We start from the raw sequence: 17,145 nt of genomic DNA, 5'->3' as shown, positions 1-17,145 counted from the left end.
TTTAACATTTATTCTAAGTCGAAAAGGGGCCATAATTCAGTCAAGCTGCTTGATAAAGTTGCATCCTCCTTTTTACAGACTGGGGTCAAGATAGGGTCAAACAAGTATGCAAAATATGAAAAAAATATCTCAATGAAATTTTAAAATATTTGGGGTGGTACGCAAACTTTAACATTTGTGTGACGCTCACGCTCACGTTAACGCAAACGCTCACGCCGACGCCGGGGCGAGTAGGATAGCTCCCCTATTCTTCGAATAGTCAAGCTAAAAATGTCTCGGAAGAACTCGAGGTCATCTATGATCACCCAGATTTAGGAAGGTAATTGGCTTTTTTCAAAATTAAGCCGGGGAAACCATCGTCCCGAACTCTGGACATCAGTATGGCAATATGCAAAGCATGTCGTAAGACTTACGCAAACAAAAGTAATTTCAATTTTGTGAGATTGAAAAAACTTCCAGTAGTTAACTCAGAATCAATAAATCGTTATTACATTTTTGTGCTCCCTCCACCATGAGTGTTGGGGCCATATAGATTTGGTCTTGTCCGTGCATCCGTGCGTCAGTCTGTCCGTCCGAAGTTCGTGACGTGCCTAGCTCGGAAAGTATTTGATATAAATTGATGAAACCTTGCATGAGTCTTTATCATGATATGAACATGCACACCTCCTATTTTTCGTCTGGCTCCACCCCCTATTTTCAGATTTATGGCCCCTGAAATAGTCAAAATGCACATCTTTACCTTGTGATACGCCTAGCTCAAAACGTATTTGATATAGATTCATGAAACCTTGCATGAGTCTTAATCATGATATTAAATTACGTACCTCCTATTTTTTGTCTGGCTCCGCCCCTTTTTTTCAGAGTTATGACCCCTGAAATAGTCAAAATGCACATTTTCACCTTGTGACATGCCTAGCTCAAAAAGTATTTGATATAGATTCATGAAACCTTGCATGAGTCTTAATAATGATATGAACTTGCGCACCTCTAATTTTTCATCTGGCTTCGCCCCCTATTTTTTAAGTTATGGCCCTTGAAATAGTCAAAAATGCACATTTTCACCTTGTGACACGCCTAGCTCAAAAAGTATTTGATATAGATTCATGAAACCTTGCATTAGTCTTAATCATGATATGAACTTGCGCACCTCCTATTTTTCATCTAGCTCCGCCCCCTATTCTTAGAGTTATGGCCCCTGAAATAGTCAAAAGTGCACATTTTCAGCTTGTGACATGCCTAGCTCAAAAAGTATTTGATATAGATTCATGAAACCTTGTATGAGTCTAAATCATGTTATGAACTTGCGCACCTCCTATTTTTCATTTGGATCAACCCCCTATTTTTAGAGTTATGGCCCCTGAAATAGTCAAAAATGTACATTTTTGTCCTTTTGACGCACCTAGCTCAAAAAGTGTTTAATATTAATAGTTGAAAACTTGCATAACTCTTTATCATGAAATAAACTTGCACACTTCTATTCTTTTTTTGCTGGCTCCACCCCTTATTTTTAAAGTTATGCCCCTGAAATAATAAAAAAATGCACCTTTTCACCTAATTATGTGCCTAGCTCAAAAAGTATTAGATGTAAATTCAGGAAACCTAGCTGGAGACTTCATTTTGATGGGACCTTGCACACTTGGCATTCTTCTTGAGAATCTTAGCTCTTATTACAGAGTTATGGCCCTTGAAATAGCCAAAATAGTGGATTTTTTGTTTGTGATGCTTATAGCTTAAAAAGTATAGGGCCTAGAATAATGAATCCTTTTCATAAAATGTTTGTTGAGGCTATACCCCATTAAGACTGCAAACATTTGAATTATTGCCCCTTATTTGTGACAAATGTACCAGTAGGGGGCACACCCTTAGTCCTACAGACACATTCTAGTTTTGCTGAACTCCGAATTATTTTTAATCTAATAACACAATATCACTAGATTAATACTGTCTGTCTGCACCCTTGTGAAATTTAGACGAGTTACTGATTTGAAGTTTACTATCTTCACAAATATTGTACTTTTTAGGCTGTTAACTTACTTGTGTTAATGAAGGGTCTTTGCACATAAGATACAATAGATAAACGATATTTAATCTGTGTGTGGTTCGTTTCTTAAGTATGATATAAAACATACATTGTGAATGTTTATAATCAAGTTCAAGATGAACTTATAGATATGCAACTAAAATAACCGATTATCCGATTATGTCCGATTAATCGCATCGGCTGGCTTGTCCGATTATGCCGATTAACCGGTAGGCAAATCTAACCGACTTACCCATCACTAAAAGTAAGTTTATGTCAGGAAAAAAGGAGGTACACTATAACGGATCCATTATCTTAAAATTAAATTTTTTATTAGGCGTTTCTAGTCTGTCCTGAAGACGAGTTTTATACCGGATTAAGGACGTTTTCCTGTGTAAGGGGACATCTCAAAATATTCAAGTGATGTAACATGGTTTAAGAGTAATGCTACGACTTTATTCGTTTATTTTACACCAATCTGGTGATTAATATCTTATTCTGGATTGGTCATCACTTAGTTTTTAAACGTTTTAGAGTAAAGCTGTACACGAATATGAATTCCCCGAGCATTTGAGTAATGTTAGATATCAACAGGCAGTCATTTCAAATAGAGATTTTCAGCTTACTTCGACGCATACTGCGGACTTACTATAGGGGTTTTCTCAAACTGTATATAATGAAGTTATGCATAACTGAACAGTGGCATATTTAGCATCCGGTTCTAAAGTCGTAATACAGTTTCTATTTAAAATATCTTTCTGAGAAGACAACGATGACAGGTTATTAGATTTATTAATATCCGTTGTATTGTAAATGAATTACCAATATATTTTGTCTAACAAAAATTTGTAACAGCTTGGGCGCATTTTTTTTAATTTTACCCATTACCTTTTATATCAATTTTTTGTTAATGTATTTTTATGTAATCTTACGGTCGAAACTACGGTATTTATGAACAAGAACCTAGAGGATCGCAAACTTGTTCTTTTTTAATTGAAATACTGCAACTTACTTATCCGCTTGCTGTAAATTTCGTGAGTTTCTAGCTAGTATTCGCTAGCAGTAAAATCGACAGTTGATTCAACGATCACATTACCCTATAATCCAGGATTTGAACCGATGACCACCCGGTGAGGAGACAGACACTCTTCCTCTGCACCGGAAGAGGTTCAACTTTTTTAGTTCAAATTAATACCAGTATAGACTTGTGTTTTCACGAGTTTTTATCTTTGTTCAAGTCCACTTAAGCCGAATATTTGCACATACCAGATATGCATGTGTTCGAAAAGGTTCTAGTCTAAAAAAGCTTTGTCAATAATGATAAAAAGCTAGGCTCGACTACAAAGCTTGTCTATCAAATGGTCTCTGTGAAGATAGCAGAACAGCAGAATAACTCCAGCATAATAGCAGAATAGCAGCATAACTCCAGCAGAATAAACTCCAGCAGAATTGCAGAATAGCAGAATAACTTTTTTTCTTCATTTTATCTCGCATCTGTAAGACAATTAAAATTAGCCTAAGACTATTTAAGTGATAAACATGTAACCATAATTTGTTAAGAAAAAACATTTTTGTCAGTTAAGATAACAACTTTAAGACCGACTTCAAACATTATACGTCTCGCATATTACCTCACATAATTAGCAGCAGAAGAACTCCAGCATTCAGAATAGCAGAATAACTCCAGCAGAATAGCAGAATAACTCCAGCAGAATATCAAAATAGAGGAATAACTCCAGCAGAATAACTCCAGCAGAATAGCAAAATAGCAGAATAGCAGAACAACTCCAGCAGAATAGCTGAATCTAGAGGCATCTTAAATGTAGACATTTGTGGAGCCGAATCGTTAAAATATGTCAAAAACTGATTTCTTAAAATAAATAGCATATGAACTTCTGAAAACTGCGTGTAAGATGTGTGCTGATCACTATCCATATATTTTCAAACGTATGTATTGTATTAGCAGAGAACTATATCACAATATACTAATTTCTGCAATGAAGACGACAAAATGTACTACACATATAGGTAAAAGTAACACATATAGAATAGATATGTTTTCCTTCTTGCGTACCTTTAAATGTTTTGAGAAAACCCCTATTGTAAGTACGCAGTCCACTGTCCGCAGTCCGCGTCGAAGTCAGTTGAAAATCTCTAGTACAGACTTGTGTAACCATGTTTTCAACATAAAGGTAAAAAAATCAAACATAGCTGTAAATTTGACTATAGAATTTAGAAAATGCTGCATTATACGGAAGAGCATTATTGTCCGCTACGTGTTAATTTGTGAAGTATGTATTTCGTAATTTCAAGTATGTAACTCGTAATTTCGAGTTACATACCTATATCACTCGATATTTCGAATAGTTTGAGATACCTCGTCTTATTAGTTCGACATTTCGAATTAAGTAACTCAAAAAAATGAACTTAATAATATTTAATACACAAAATACTCAAACTTTCGACTAAATATCTGGAAATTTCGTCTACACTATTCTATGATTAAAACTGGATTGCGATAACGGGCATTGCAAGTTCGATCTCTAGCTTCCGCACAGAGAACACTAAATGTCATTTATTATGTAGCCATATGGTGACCTCCCGATACTTTGGTCATAGTTTTTTTTCGGAACCCAAATAGTGGATTAGTTGATCGACCGACAGTCTGTATTTTTTTTTTGGAAGTCACATGACCGACTGATCGACCGACATTCGCAAGACTATATAGAGCTCCCAATTCATATCAAGTATCCATGTCACGCATCGGCCGTATATCATTTCCGTATTCGTCACACCGTTTTTATATAATCGAAATTAGTTTTTTTACATATAAAGAAAGAAGAATGCTGTTTCAGATAGCACTGTATTTTCTTCTTGGTGACATGTGTATACTATAATGCATTTGAGAAAATCCGTAATGTTCTATCATCATATGACATTCAAGTCAGCATCGGGATAGCCTAGAAATGCCTAATAATTACCTCCCTACCCCTTGTGCAACCGAGACTTAAAATAAATTAATTCGAAAGCTAATGTCAGTTTAAAACTTCCCTGTTGGTTTAGGTTGTTAAATCATCCCATGATGTATCAAATGCAAATATAAAACTAAAAATAATATTAAAATCTAAAGACATTTTAAATTACGTCATCGTCACTTTGGCGTTTTGCAATGTGGCTATTTACATAGTCGTTACTCAGTCTCACACTTGATTCAAACTTGAGTAAGTATCACTCAAGTGGGCCTCGAGTAGACCTTTTGGGAGTGTGAGTGGAGTTCGAATGTCATTTTCATCCCACTCAATCTTAACTTTCGGATGGACAATTCGAGTAACGGTTTCATTGTACACAATAGATTAAGTGGATTATAACTGACAATCAGATCAAAGGTATGCACAAGTGCTGATCGTTATTTTCGTAAATATATTTGCCAAGATGAACGTTGTCATCTTATTGCTTTTCTGAATGTTTGCGCGTCCATCTTTCAATTTGTTATATTTTACGCCCGTCCGTCCGTTTACTCATTTGTAGTGTCTTCCTCAAGTCCTTGTGTGTACCATGATAAAATAGTGTAAGATAAAAGCGACCGTGGTTCAAATGATGTTAGAACAATTATAATTTTGGCAGTGTTTGGAAACTGAAACTTTGTTTAAATGTTGGTCATAACTATAAAAAATGTCTTAATGCATTAAATTCCCGAGTGCGGTTGCATTTGATAGTCTTGGACTGTTTCTTGAAATATTATCTTAATGCAAACCCTTTAACTTTATTTTATAACTCATTTAGCCTATTTGTTTATTAGACATATTTTAAAAGTATGAAACTGTCAACTGACCAGTAAGTTATTATTACTTTAAGTTCTTATTATATATTCATGATTTCGTCTGAGAATATCAATTTTATAATTAAACAATTCAGGACATTTGATCTCAAAGATTTCACACATATTTGTGTATAAGAGGGTAAATTACGTCACAGTTAATATGAATAAGCAACAGCAGCAACTTAAAGTCTGTATTTAAATACTTCCTTTTATACATAACTTGCTTCTAAAAACTGAAACACACTTTCTCGCATGTCAAAAAATTGTTTTGCAATAAGAGTAAGGTAAATCTGTAAATTTCATTTCATCGTTACATGTGCTACTAGTGCATTGACCTTAGTTGTTACATTTTGCTGGACAGGGTGATGACGTACATGAAGAAGAAGACGATCGCGTGACGTTCAAACATGATGATGTAGAAGCTGCATGTGTAATGGAGATCAGGTCCGCTGAAAAAAAAGATTCAGGCAAATATACAGTTATACTGAGGAATGAAAAAGGCAGCTGTCAGAAATCATTTCAAATTATTGTCAAAGATGTTCCAGGCATGCCTGTTGGGCCATTAACAATGAATAACGTACGGGAATCAGAAAATAAATATCGGCTGACATGGAAACCGCCAGAGGTAAAACAAGACATATTAAAAAATGAAAAGCGCGGTGGTGTTTACGTCACATCCTATTTTTGTATTATTTTGTATTTTTTTTTTAAAGAGTGTTTCTTGGTATGCTCTTATACGGTTTGCCTGAACATTCGATCCAAAGGTTGGTTTATGATTTATTTCTTTAGTTAGGATTGACAAGTGTAACTACGCTTTTTGCAGAGCAATAATATATAAAGAACAGTTAGATTTACTATTACTATCAAAATGGTTATTTTCGTTTGTTTTGGTAGACATATAGTTATCAAACATGGTGCGGGTATAGCTTTTGTAGAGACAATGGTTGAGATTGTATTTGGAGTCACTCTGTTCAATGTCAATGTCACTGTTACTAATAACAGTGAAATGGTTTACGCTCAATAACTTTAGCTAAAAATGAGATGATTTGATTAATCTTTATACTCTGATATTCCACCGTGATGCAGTAGAGTAAGTCGTTGGTCTATTGACTTACTGTAATATAGAAATTTTGGAGGTCAACGGACGGGTAAGGCTTCTAATCCATGTCAAGGCAATAAAAAAGATGTCATGTGATAGGGTCAAGGGCAATGCTAGAATAGTTAAAATAGACAAAAATCATTGGAATCATCAAACATGTGGTTTCAGGCTAAACACTTTAGTGTAATCAAGGCTTTGGATTGTGTTTGGGATCACTGTTACTAAAAATTATAGATAAATAGTTTCCGCTCAATATCTTTATACCAAAGCGGTGTCAAGACAAAGGTTGAATTGGTTAGGACTGTATTTGGAGTCACTCCGATCGAGGGTAATGTAATCGTTACTCACGAGAGAAAATTGTGTCCGCTTGATATCTTCAGTTTCGGCAGAGCCATTGTCACCAAACTTGGTGAGAAGATAGCTTTTCTGTTGATTTAGTAGATGATGGTTTCCACAAGTGTCTGGTTGCCGCGTTTCTGGTCTTATATCTTGATTTATTTTGCATAGTATGCATTTCTTCAAGCGCTGAACAGATTAGATGGCAGGAAAACGTAAAAAAGGCAATATTGACTCCTTTTCAACTGTCAAATGCTCATACATTTCATAATGCTGCGTTTACACTTAGCCACGATGTCCACGATCTTAAAAAATGCGCGGAGCTCCACAATTTATTGCATCAGTTTTGTATTACTACGCTTTCCCACGCTTTCTTACGCTCTCAGTACATTTTGTTACTACCTGTAGCGTTTTGTTACGAAACCAACACGATCTGGTCAAGATCTACCACGACTTTCATCACGTTCTCTCAAGTTTACTTACGATTACCACGATATGATATCACGTTTTGTCACGTTCTATTTAGATCCCTCACGTTAATAAGTTCTGTAAAGCTCTCTTACGATTTATGGCCATGATTTGATCAAGATTGTCACGTTTTGAGCACGATTTAGGTAAAAATAGGAGGCATGGGTCACCCTCTCATTCTCTCCAGAGATTCCAAAGAGGAATAAGCTATGCATCCAAGCGATGAAGAAGATGCCGATTTGGCATTTTTTATGTATGCCTATATAGTTACTCGTCGGCAGCAGCAACAAGGGACGGAACGGGACAGGATAGAAGAGAGAGGAAGGTGACGAAGAAATAGAAGGCCTAGGACCTGCAGGATGAGACCATGATTAAGTGTAAACCGAAGGCACCAATTGGAATAATACTCTAGACTTCTCAATAGAGGCCTCAGGCGTGAAGATATTGGTTCCTACGTCAAATATGTAAGGATGCCTTCAGATCTATTTGAACTTAAGGAATCGCGTTTCCAAGTTCACCAAGATCACCTACGATGGAGCATCAAGGTCTGATGCGTTATGTTAAGGTCTGTTAAGCTGTACTTCGCTCTACTACGATTTCAACGTCCTATCACGCTCTCTCAAGATTTAACGAAAATCGGGATAATCGTGGAAAAATGTTTGGATGTCAAAAACTTTGTCACGATCCTTACGATCATCACGATTCCAACAAGTTTCCTCAAGATCACCACGATTCGATACCACGACCCCAACGCTCACCACAATTCACTCTAATTGTGGACATCGTGGCATATCATGTTATAGTTGTCAATAGTTATGTTTAGACAATAAAACAAAGTCGACAGCTATTTTTGATTGGTCCCTTCTCTTAGATTTTCAAACAATCAAATCACATGACTCATGATGATATATGATAATGTAATATATGCAAGTATTCAGGATATTGCCATCAAAACTTCGATCGCCTCTATTAAATTTTATAGTTTCTGTACGAGTGTAAATTTCATAATAAATTCAATAACATATTTTTTGTCTTTATATTTTGGGGTTAAATCACAGTTCCTGAAGCTTAAGCGTATTAATACAGACATCAGAGATGTCTTACAAATGCGTGCATTTCAATACTGTAGGAAGTATTAATTGATTTCGTAGGAAAACAGTTGATTTCTCAAAACCCATTTTGAAAGAAAGTAAATTTGTCATAATGTCATACAATATCTGGAATCCATGGATTTTTTTCAATTTTATTGACTGTTTTCTGTTAATGTTTTGCAGGACAATGGTGGAAGTGAAATAGATAACTATGTAGTAGAGCAGAAAAGTGAAACAGGAGAATGGAAGGCATATATTGCATACGTAAGACGAACAAGCTGTATATTAGACCTAACTCAAGAACAGCAAAAGTATCGTTTCAGAGTTAAAGCCAAAAATAAACAAGGATACAGTGTACCATGCGAAATGGAAACACCTTTAAGTAAGTTATAATGAGACACGAGAATATAGTTAGTTATTTTGTCAATGGACCATATATAATCGGGTACGACGGCAGCAATTAGGAATAGGCAAAATCACAAACCATTAGAGAAAGCAATAGTTATAGTAAATTAGAAATAATTATATCATCACTGCATTAGCACGTAAGTAAGCGTCCAACCAAATACACCCGTCATATCCGACACAACTATATCATCAGTATAAATGAAAACTAAAACACAATAAAGTGGGGAAAGGCCGCGACTTTATTCAAAGATTTATCAGGCAAATGGCAAGGTGATATAATGTTTAAAATGAATACACTATACATACAACTCAACATGTATACTGGAAATTACTTAATTTCCTTTACCATAAAAGCGAAAAATGACAATGAACAAAAATAAATGAATCAGTAAATCAATTTAAGATATTGAACCCCTAATAGTAATGTTTAAAAATGGCGTTTGCTTGGTATATTCTTAAAGTTGACCATGTTTCGCACTGTGTTGCAAATTTTAAACAACTTTTACCGTGCCGTTTTTTGTAAATTTTGTATAATTTATGGAATTTCCTCAAGCTCAAGTAGAGACAAATTGCAATGTGATGGCCACTATCTAAAACGTTTGCAGAGAATTCATTACAGCATTAATTTTGATAAAAGAAACATCAAACTATTGTTAAACAATTATAAAACACAAAATATTACGGTAAATATCATTTTTTTCTACGATGCCTGAAGTTAACATATTTAATGAGACAGAATTCTAACTCCAACATTGAAAATTAAGGTCGAATCCTGTGGGTCTGTTTTGAATTTTGCTCACTGCATTAAAAATAACCTTGGGGCAGAAGTAAAACCTATCTGCATTTATTCCACAATATGTAATCTAAAGAATGAAGGCAAAATATAGAACATTTACCGCATGTAACTCAGTATTTTTAAAGATGTCTAACTCTACCCCTCCTGATTCAGAGGTAAATTCACTTTGAACAGCAAGAAATCGCTTATAAAATGAAAATGTTTTTACTTTTGTACAATACATTCATAATAAGTCTTGAAAGAACTTACTTGAAAAAAGGAAAATATGGAGAAAAATAATTTTGGTCCCAGTGGGGCTTGAACCTACGCCCCCCCCCCCCCGCCCCCTCGAAAAGTGCAGTCAAAGTAGGTTTATGGTAGGAATTAAATACTCTTCAAAAAGGAGGTACTCTATTACGGGTCCAATTCCTTAATATAATTTGTATCCCAGCGGAAGAACAGTTATATCGAGCGATGACTGCATGGGGAAAACTTGCAAAGGATACACATGAGTCAAATGCGAGAACGGCAGTGCGTTACTGATAAAACAAAACAGTATACTTAATAAATATTCTGTGCAGATAAAACCCAAAATATCACGACATAGTATATAATACAAATGTATATAATATATAGCATACTGGATACCGTCAGCATATCTATTAATACGCATGCTACAATCGAAATCGTATTGAAACTGAAATACAACTTTTTTTTTACGAAAAACAAATTCGATTGTATATTTCTCAAACGGAGTACGAGCCGCCCACGAAAAATCCCATCCCTTATTTTAAACTCGGACAGGAGTTTCCGTAGCCAATGTGTAACACACTGAAATGCTCGGACTGTCCCTCGAAATACTAAACAACGGAACTAATTCAAGCATGCTCAGATATATACCAAACCAGTACTAGTTGCGACGCTAATATATGTCTACACGGACTCGAAAGCTTTAATTTTAAAATAAATATCTTAAGATTTTTTTTCGTGTACAGTATTCAGTTTACAAAAGACTCAAAAGAAGTCCCTGTATAGGTAGCCACAGTCACGTGATCTAACTTTCAAACAATATTTATTATGCATAAGTTGAGACAAATGTTCTCCGTTATAAGCTGTAACATTTGATAATATTCCATAACTATCATAGATACTTTACGTTATTGCCATGCCTGAATTTGCAAAATGTAGGGGCAGGAGAACACCAAAACAAATGCATTTGATAAATACACTTGACATACGTATTTTTCATAACTATTATGATTATTTGAATAACAGTGCTCATCATGAACTAATGCACGATACACATGTTAGGGACGGGGACAGTGACATTTAAGTATAGTACTATCATACTCTTGCGCTTCTACTCTCATCACTGATCATATACTACTAGTATATAACTAAGGTCTCAAAGATAGGTCTGCTCTGAGAAACGGAGGCACGTATAGAAAAGATTGCAAACTTGAAACATAGAAGTGCAGACCTATGAATGAGTCTACAACACCGAGCTCCCTCTTACACTGTTAAGGGCTCATTTTTGCGTTCCTTAAACCTATACAAACCATGGTCAGCCGCTCTTTAGCTAGACAGGATGAACAACCAGCCACGGCTAGAAGACAATATACTTCATTTCACAGCGTATACACAGGCATAAGTATTCAAATTAATTGATAGATTACCGATTTAAAATATCAGTTTGAGAAATACTATTACTTGAACACATCAAATTAAAACATAATTCTGTGAAAACGTTTTAAGCCGCGACATACATGTAAATAAATGTAAACTTAACATGTTTCTTCCAGAAAGAGTTTCTGGCAGTTTAACAGAACATTTACTGGCAGTTTAACAGAACATTTGCAAACAGCACTTATACATCTAAAATGTTTGTCCAGTTAGATACTTCATTTAATATCTACGAAGCTCATATCCACAATAATCTCACGAAAATATTGCTGTTATTTCAACTACTTGCACACTCCATATTTCATTCCAAAGAATCCTTCTATTTTTATAGATTTTATCATTCAGCAAAACTGACCAGTTCTTATATATCTGTAGGAATAATATTCCGCAATTGTCCTATTCCCAAATAAGGTATGCGTGTAAAACAGATCAACCATGCATGAGCCTGAAAAATAGATGAACAGAAGCAGCAAAGACTTTCGATTCATTACAAACTACATATATATGTATATATAAACATAAAGAATAACTTGAAATATGGGGACGGGTGGGTGGGATAAATTCAGTGAAATTCTATGTTGCTCCGCCACTAACAAGAATTGAAATTGCAGAGATAACGTGTCGAATCCAAAAGAACAAAATTCACGCTTTTTCCAATGCCAAGGGTAACACCCAACGTTCTAACACGAATAAATGCTATCATATCATCGTTATCGTCACGAACTTCCTATATGTGACAGGTTTGCAGGTTTTCCATAAAAAATAAGCAGATTTATTATGCATGAATGCAACATAAATCCAATTAATTTTTGCATGTCGGTCGGGAGTTCTGTTTTTCTTTCTTACTGTAACTGGGAAAATTCTCATCTTACAGCCCGGGATGTTGTATAAATAACATCATAAGCTATAATGAAATAATATTGTTTCAGTTTATTTTATCTTTTTAATCATATGCGAAATACGGTAAGCATGAAGGAGAACATCTCAATTTTCATTTTAGTGGTAACTTGACATAGCCTCTTTTCCGCCTTAATAGTTACAGTCCTTTAGACTACTCCTATCCACACCTTAAACAAGTGCAAGATAATTGCACATACTTTGTCTTATTAACGGCAGGTTTAAAATAGCGAGATTTTATAAATTTAATTTATAAATATTATAATCATGTGTTTTAGGCATGTCGGTGCAATGTCGTATATTCGCTTGTTTTGTCAAGTCGTTATCTTTAAAACTGAATTAAATATGAAGAACATTCGAGAAAACATATCAAACAAACCACATACGAAACCATTTCCACATATGAACGTTAATTGTAAAACCTTTCTGTTTTTGTCACACGATAGGTTCTAAGAACCTTTGAGAACTTATTTTTCACATATATCCAAATCTTAAATCATTTTATTGTGATATAAAGTTATCGGATGTGCTAATTCAAGGTCAGTCAGTCACTTAATTTAATGAATAGTTTATTGAACAGCAAAAGAAACTATCCAGATGCATAACTGAGGTATTGTTTATTATAGTCTCTGTAATAATAAAAACCCTAAATTTATAAATATGACTTGTTTCCTTCATACCACATTACACTTGAAGAACTTCACGTGTAAAATTTAAAAAAAAGAAATTAATCAACCGTGAAATCAGTACTGTCAGTTTGCACGAAATTCTGGCTATATCTTCTGCGCGACAGTTGCATTGTAACATCCCAATTGCGCGCTCACGCTGAATTTGATTCAGTCGTGCCATGCAAACAACAATATTTTTTTACTTTATGCTGTTTTCGAGTTAGTCAATCATCAATGTTTCCAATGATAATAAAAATCCACAATGAATTTCGTTAATTACACGCGCACGTGAATTTCGTGCAAAACGGCTATTGTGGGACTACTGACTTCACGGTTGGTTGATTTTTTTATTTACCAAGTGAAGTTCTTCAAGTGTAATTTGATATGAAGAAAACAAGTCAAATTCATAACTTTCAGTTTTTTTATTTAAAATATCCCAGTAAAACATCTGGATAGTTTCTTCGGCTGTTCAGTAATAAACTGATTTGAATTTAACTAGCTTGCTTTATATGACGATATGTCTAACTTGTTCATGAACTCACGTATCATTATTCAACGCATTTATTCACAGAACAGTTTCTTGAAACGGGCTTATTATTACCATTTTCTTGAGAAGTTGATTTAAAATATTATTGTACAATTCCATGTTTAAGGTGCACCCAAAGTGAACCAAGAGGTAAAGGAATATGTCGCAGTGGAGGGTAATCCATATAACGTTTCAATTGCTTACAGTGGCGTACCGAAACCTGATGTTCGCTGGACGAAGGTCAGTAAAGTCCATTTCAGAATGACATTGTACGTTAAAGGTATGTATATGCCTGTAATGCCATTACAGAACATAATTGTATCAGAATTATCTATAACTTGATTCCAATAATAAATTATGCTAAATGCACTCAAGTAAGATATTGGCCTTCAAACGTTTGTCTAAAAGGTCATTGAATCGGTTGCGAAGAACAAAGTGACTTCAGACACAATGTCTCTTTTATCAAATCGTCAGGGAAAATATACACCTCGCCTGTGGATCGAACACACGACCGCATGAGCTGTAGATATGTGCTCTCCATATTGAGCTAATTTTATGTAAATAAATTATGTTTTTCAATGATGTGGCCAAGTTACAATCTTATCATTGATTTTAAAAAGACAAATATCCTGACCAAGTCTTATAAGGATCAGGTGGTCTCCAGAGTGTTAATATGGTCTTTCTATGATTTAGCCTGGTTACATTGTTTATAACCTATATAATCAAGTTTCAAATTTTAGCTTGTCTGTTATAGAGACAAACATACTGACAAGGTTTTATGAAGATAAAGTAGAAAATGTGGACTTTAGGGTGTTGATAAAGTTTTTCCATTATCTGACCAATGACTTAGATTTTTACTTCATGTATCCCTGTTTTGAGCCTGACCTTGATTTCATAGACTCTGAGACAAACAAAATTCTGAAGGAGTGTTATGAATGTGGATAATAGAATGTAAAAGTGTTTTTTATTTCAATTGCATGGCAGATATATGATTTAAGATATGTTGTAATTTTAATCTTGGAAAGATTAGAATATATATAAATAGGCCATTAGTCACATTTACAAAATTGTTTCTCATTTTTAGGCATTTTAATGTAGTACCTCAAACTGTTTCTCATAGTTTAAGGACATATCCCTATTATTATGTGCAAAATGCTCATGGCTCGTTTCTGGATGGTGGCGGTCTATAGCATTCACATTTATGCAGCAGTCTTAATTAAACTTGATAACAACATTTATGGTGATAAAATCTCGGCCAAGTTATATTATAGGCCAACCCAGTATCAATAGTTATGACCCTTTATTAACAAAACATGCCCTTAAGGTATCAGCAAAATTAAATTATGGACTAGATCGGAGTAGTTCATGTGTAGGTATACTGTAACGTTCCCTGATTTATCAAAATATGCCATATCTCATTTTGTGTTCTCTTCATTTCTTGACATACTAGTACCTAACAATATTTTATACAGTGTTTTCTTGTTATTTCTAGTTCATCCTCGTTTAATGTCAAAATCGGAGAGGTAGATCTAGAGTTATGTCTACGTCTTCTCGAGCAATCAAAGAGTGTAATACATTATTATTTTACATTCTTCCACCTTCATTTCTTCACTGACCTCATTAAATGTACATGAAATGTGTAAACCTGTATGACCCTATTTAAGCTCATGGTCAGATTTGTTGGCCCTGAGTTTTGTGCAACTAAATTATCAAAAATGTCATTTTCATCATTTCAGCATTCTAGCAAATTAATTCTAATGCCAATTCCTATGGTATTAAGATAGAATGTTTATATTAAGAAGATCTTAGGGGCTTATTCTAGAATCGTCAGTATTTGATTATCAAACAACAGTGTAGTTCATCATTTTATTGATTTCTGCTGACATTTTTTCCAGAATGTGTCTTTAAATAAAACATTGGTCCGACTTTTACGGACCATCTTGGTCTGATTAATCCAGAGTTACGTCCCCTTAATGACTTGCAGAAGATACTTTATTCTATGTTATGTTAACTACCCCAACATATCACTTCTTTACCGATGTTGGTCTTTAATAAATGTGTTAAATTATATGATTGCCAAGTTTGACTTTTTTGTCAGGTACGAATGTGGAAGGGCATTTAAGTAAAACAAAACTCCATTCATGTAAATGACTTATTCTTGCATGTAAATTGTTAAATGGTAAATTAATATTCTAATATTGTTTGTCCAAATTTCTAATTTCTATGTCCCATTTTCTAATTTCTTTGAATGGAAAAGATACTGTGAAATCATTATTATTCGTGGGGGATTAATTTTCGTGGATTTCGTGGTTGAGCTCAACCACGAATTTAAATCCCAACGAACAAATTATGCCCACGATAATTTTTAATTGTACGCAAAGTCGCCAAAATTGACACCATTATAGCCATTCGATCTGATCCGTAGTTGTATGCATGCGGCAGTACTAACCTGCAGCTTTCGTGTAGTTTATGGAATCTCCATCAACGATAAACATAAGTATGCGTGGAAACAAAACCGACTATAATATTTCATTTAGAAATGTACCCGTGGTTTGTTTATGACATGTTTGTCAAAGTGAAAGTAGATACTAAAGAAAAGAAGTTTGACGTAGCATCACGTGCCAGCTACACTATAATACGGCTGTTATATGATTGTTTACGGCCCGCTATGCAATGTTTATACACTAGCCTTTATTTTAATGACATGTAGTAAAATAATACGACTTTGGAACTATTAAATATTACATATTAATTGTAAGATTTGTATCCGATGCATTTATACCTAATTCAGATTACACGTTTCTCGGCAGGAAATAACACATGCACAAGTTCAACAGCTTGAATTTTTAGATGCAGACGCGCATTCCTTTTGCCAAAAAAAAGGTCGGACCAGTTTATAATAGTTTATGTAAGAATTATTATGGTTATACTAGCACTACATTATTTAAATCTGTAATAGTATGTTTTAATTTGCGGTAAAATAAGTACATGTAGTTCTTGTTTAAAACACGATCAAATGATCAACTTTATATTTGTTTCGATTATGCAAAGAGCTATAAAATAATTAATACTTCTTTGGATTATGAATGCTAATTGTGCAAGGTGCTACGGTTTTGACACTTTTTAATTGGCGCCGACTTTTCTCATTGAATATTTCACAGTTCTAAAAAGTTTTACAAATTAGGGTTCGTATAATTATAGGTAACACAGTCGTTAATTGGCACACGATCACTCGCTAATCTCCCGCGGCGTTGATTGCAAATTCGGTAACCATGCTAGCGCTGTTTGACAGGTGTAGGTTTTACATGTAAGGACAGAAGTACTAGTAGATCTATTCCTGTGGAAATTATGATT

At 34.6% G+C, this 17,145-nt stretch overlaps 1 protein-coding gene across 1 annotated transcript in view; it reads left to right on the top strand.

The window, feature by feature from the left end:
* Window positions 1-17,145, top strand: part of LOC128547998 (twitchin-like) — an 89,408-nt gene that overhangs the window by 51,006 nt on the left and 21,257 nt on the right. Inside the window, exons 11-13 of the mRNA XM_053522219.1 lie at window positions 6,202-6,465; window positions 9,018-9,216; window positions 13,919-14,031. Of these exons, the coding sequence (XP_053378194.1) occupies window positions 6,202-6,465; window positions 9,018-9,216; window positions 13,919-14,031 (576 nt within the window). The remainder of the gene's footprint in view (window positions 1-6,201; window positions 6,466-9,017; window positions 9,217-13,918; window positions 14,032-17,145) is intronic.

The sequence above is a fragment of the Mercenaria mercenaria genome, chromosome 1 (assembly GCF_021730395.1).
Source record: "Mercenaria mercenaria strain notata chromosome 1, MADL_Memer_1, whole genome shotgun sequence".
Taxonomy (NCBI): Eukaryota; Metazoa; Mollusca; class Bivalvia; order Venerida; family Veneridae; genus Mercenaria; species Mercenaria mercenaria.
The sequence above is the reverse complement of the archived record's forward strand: the minus strand, read 5'-3'. Positions and strand labels throughout refer to the sequence as shown.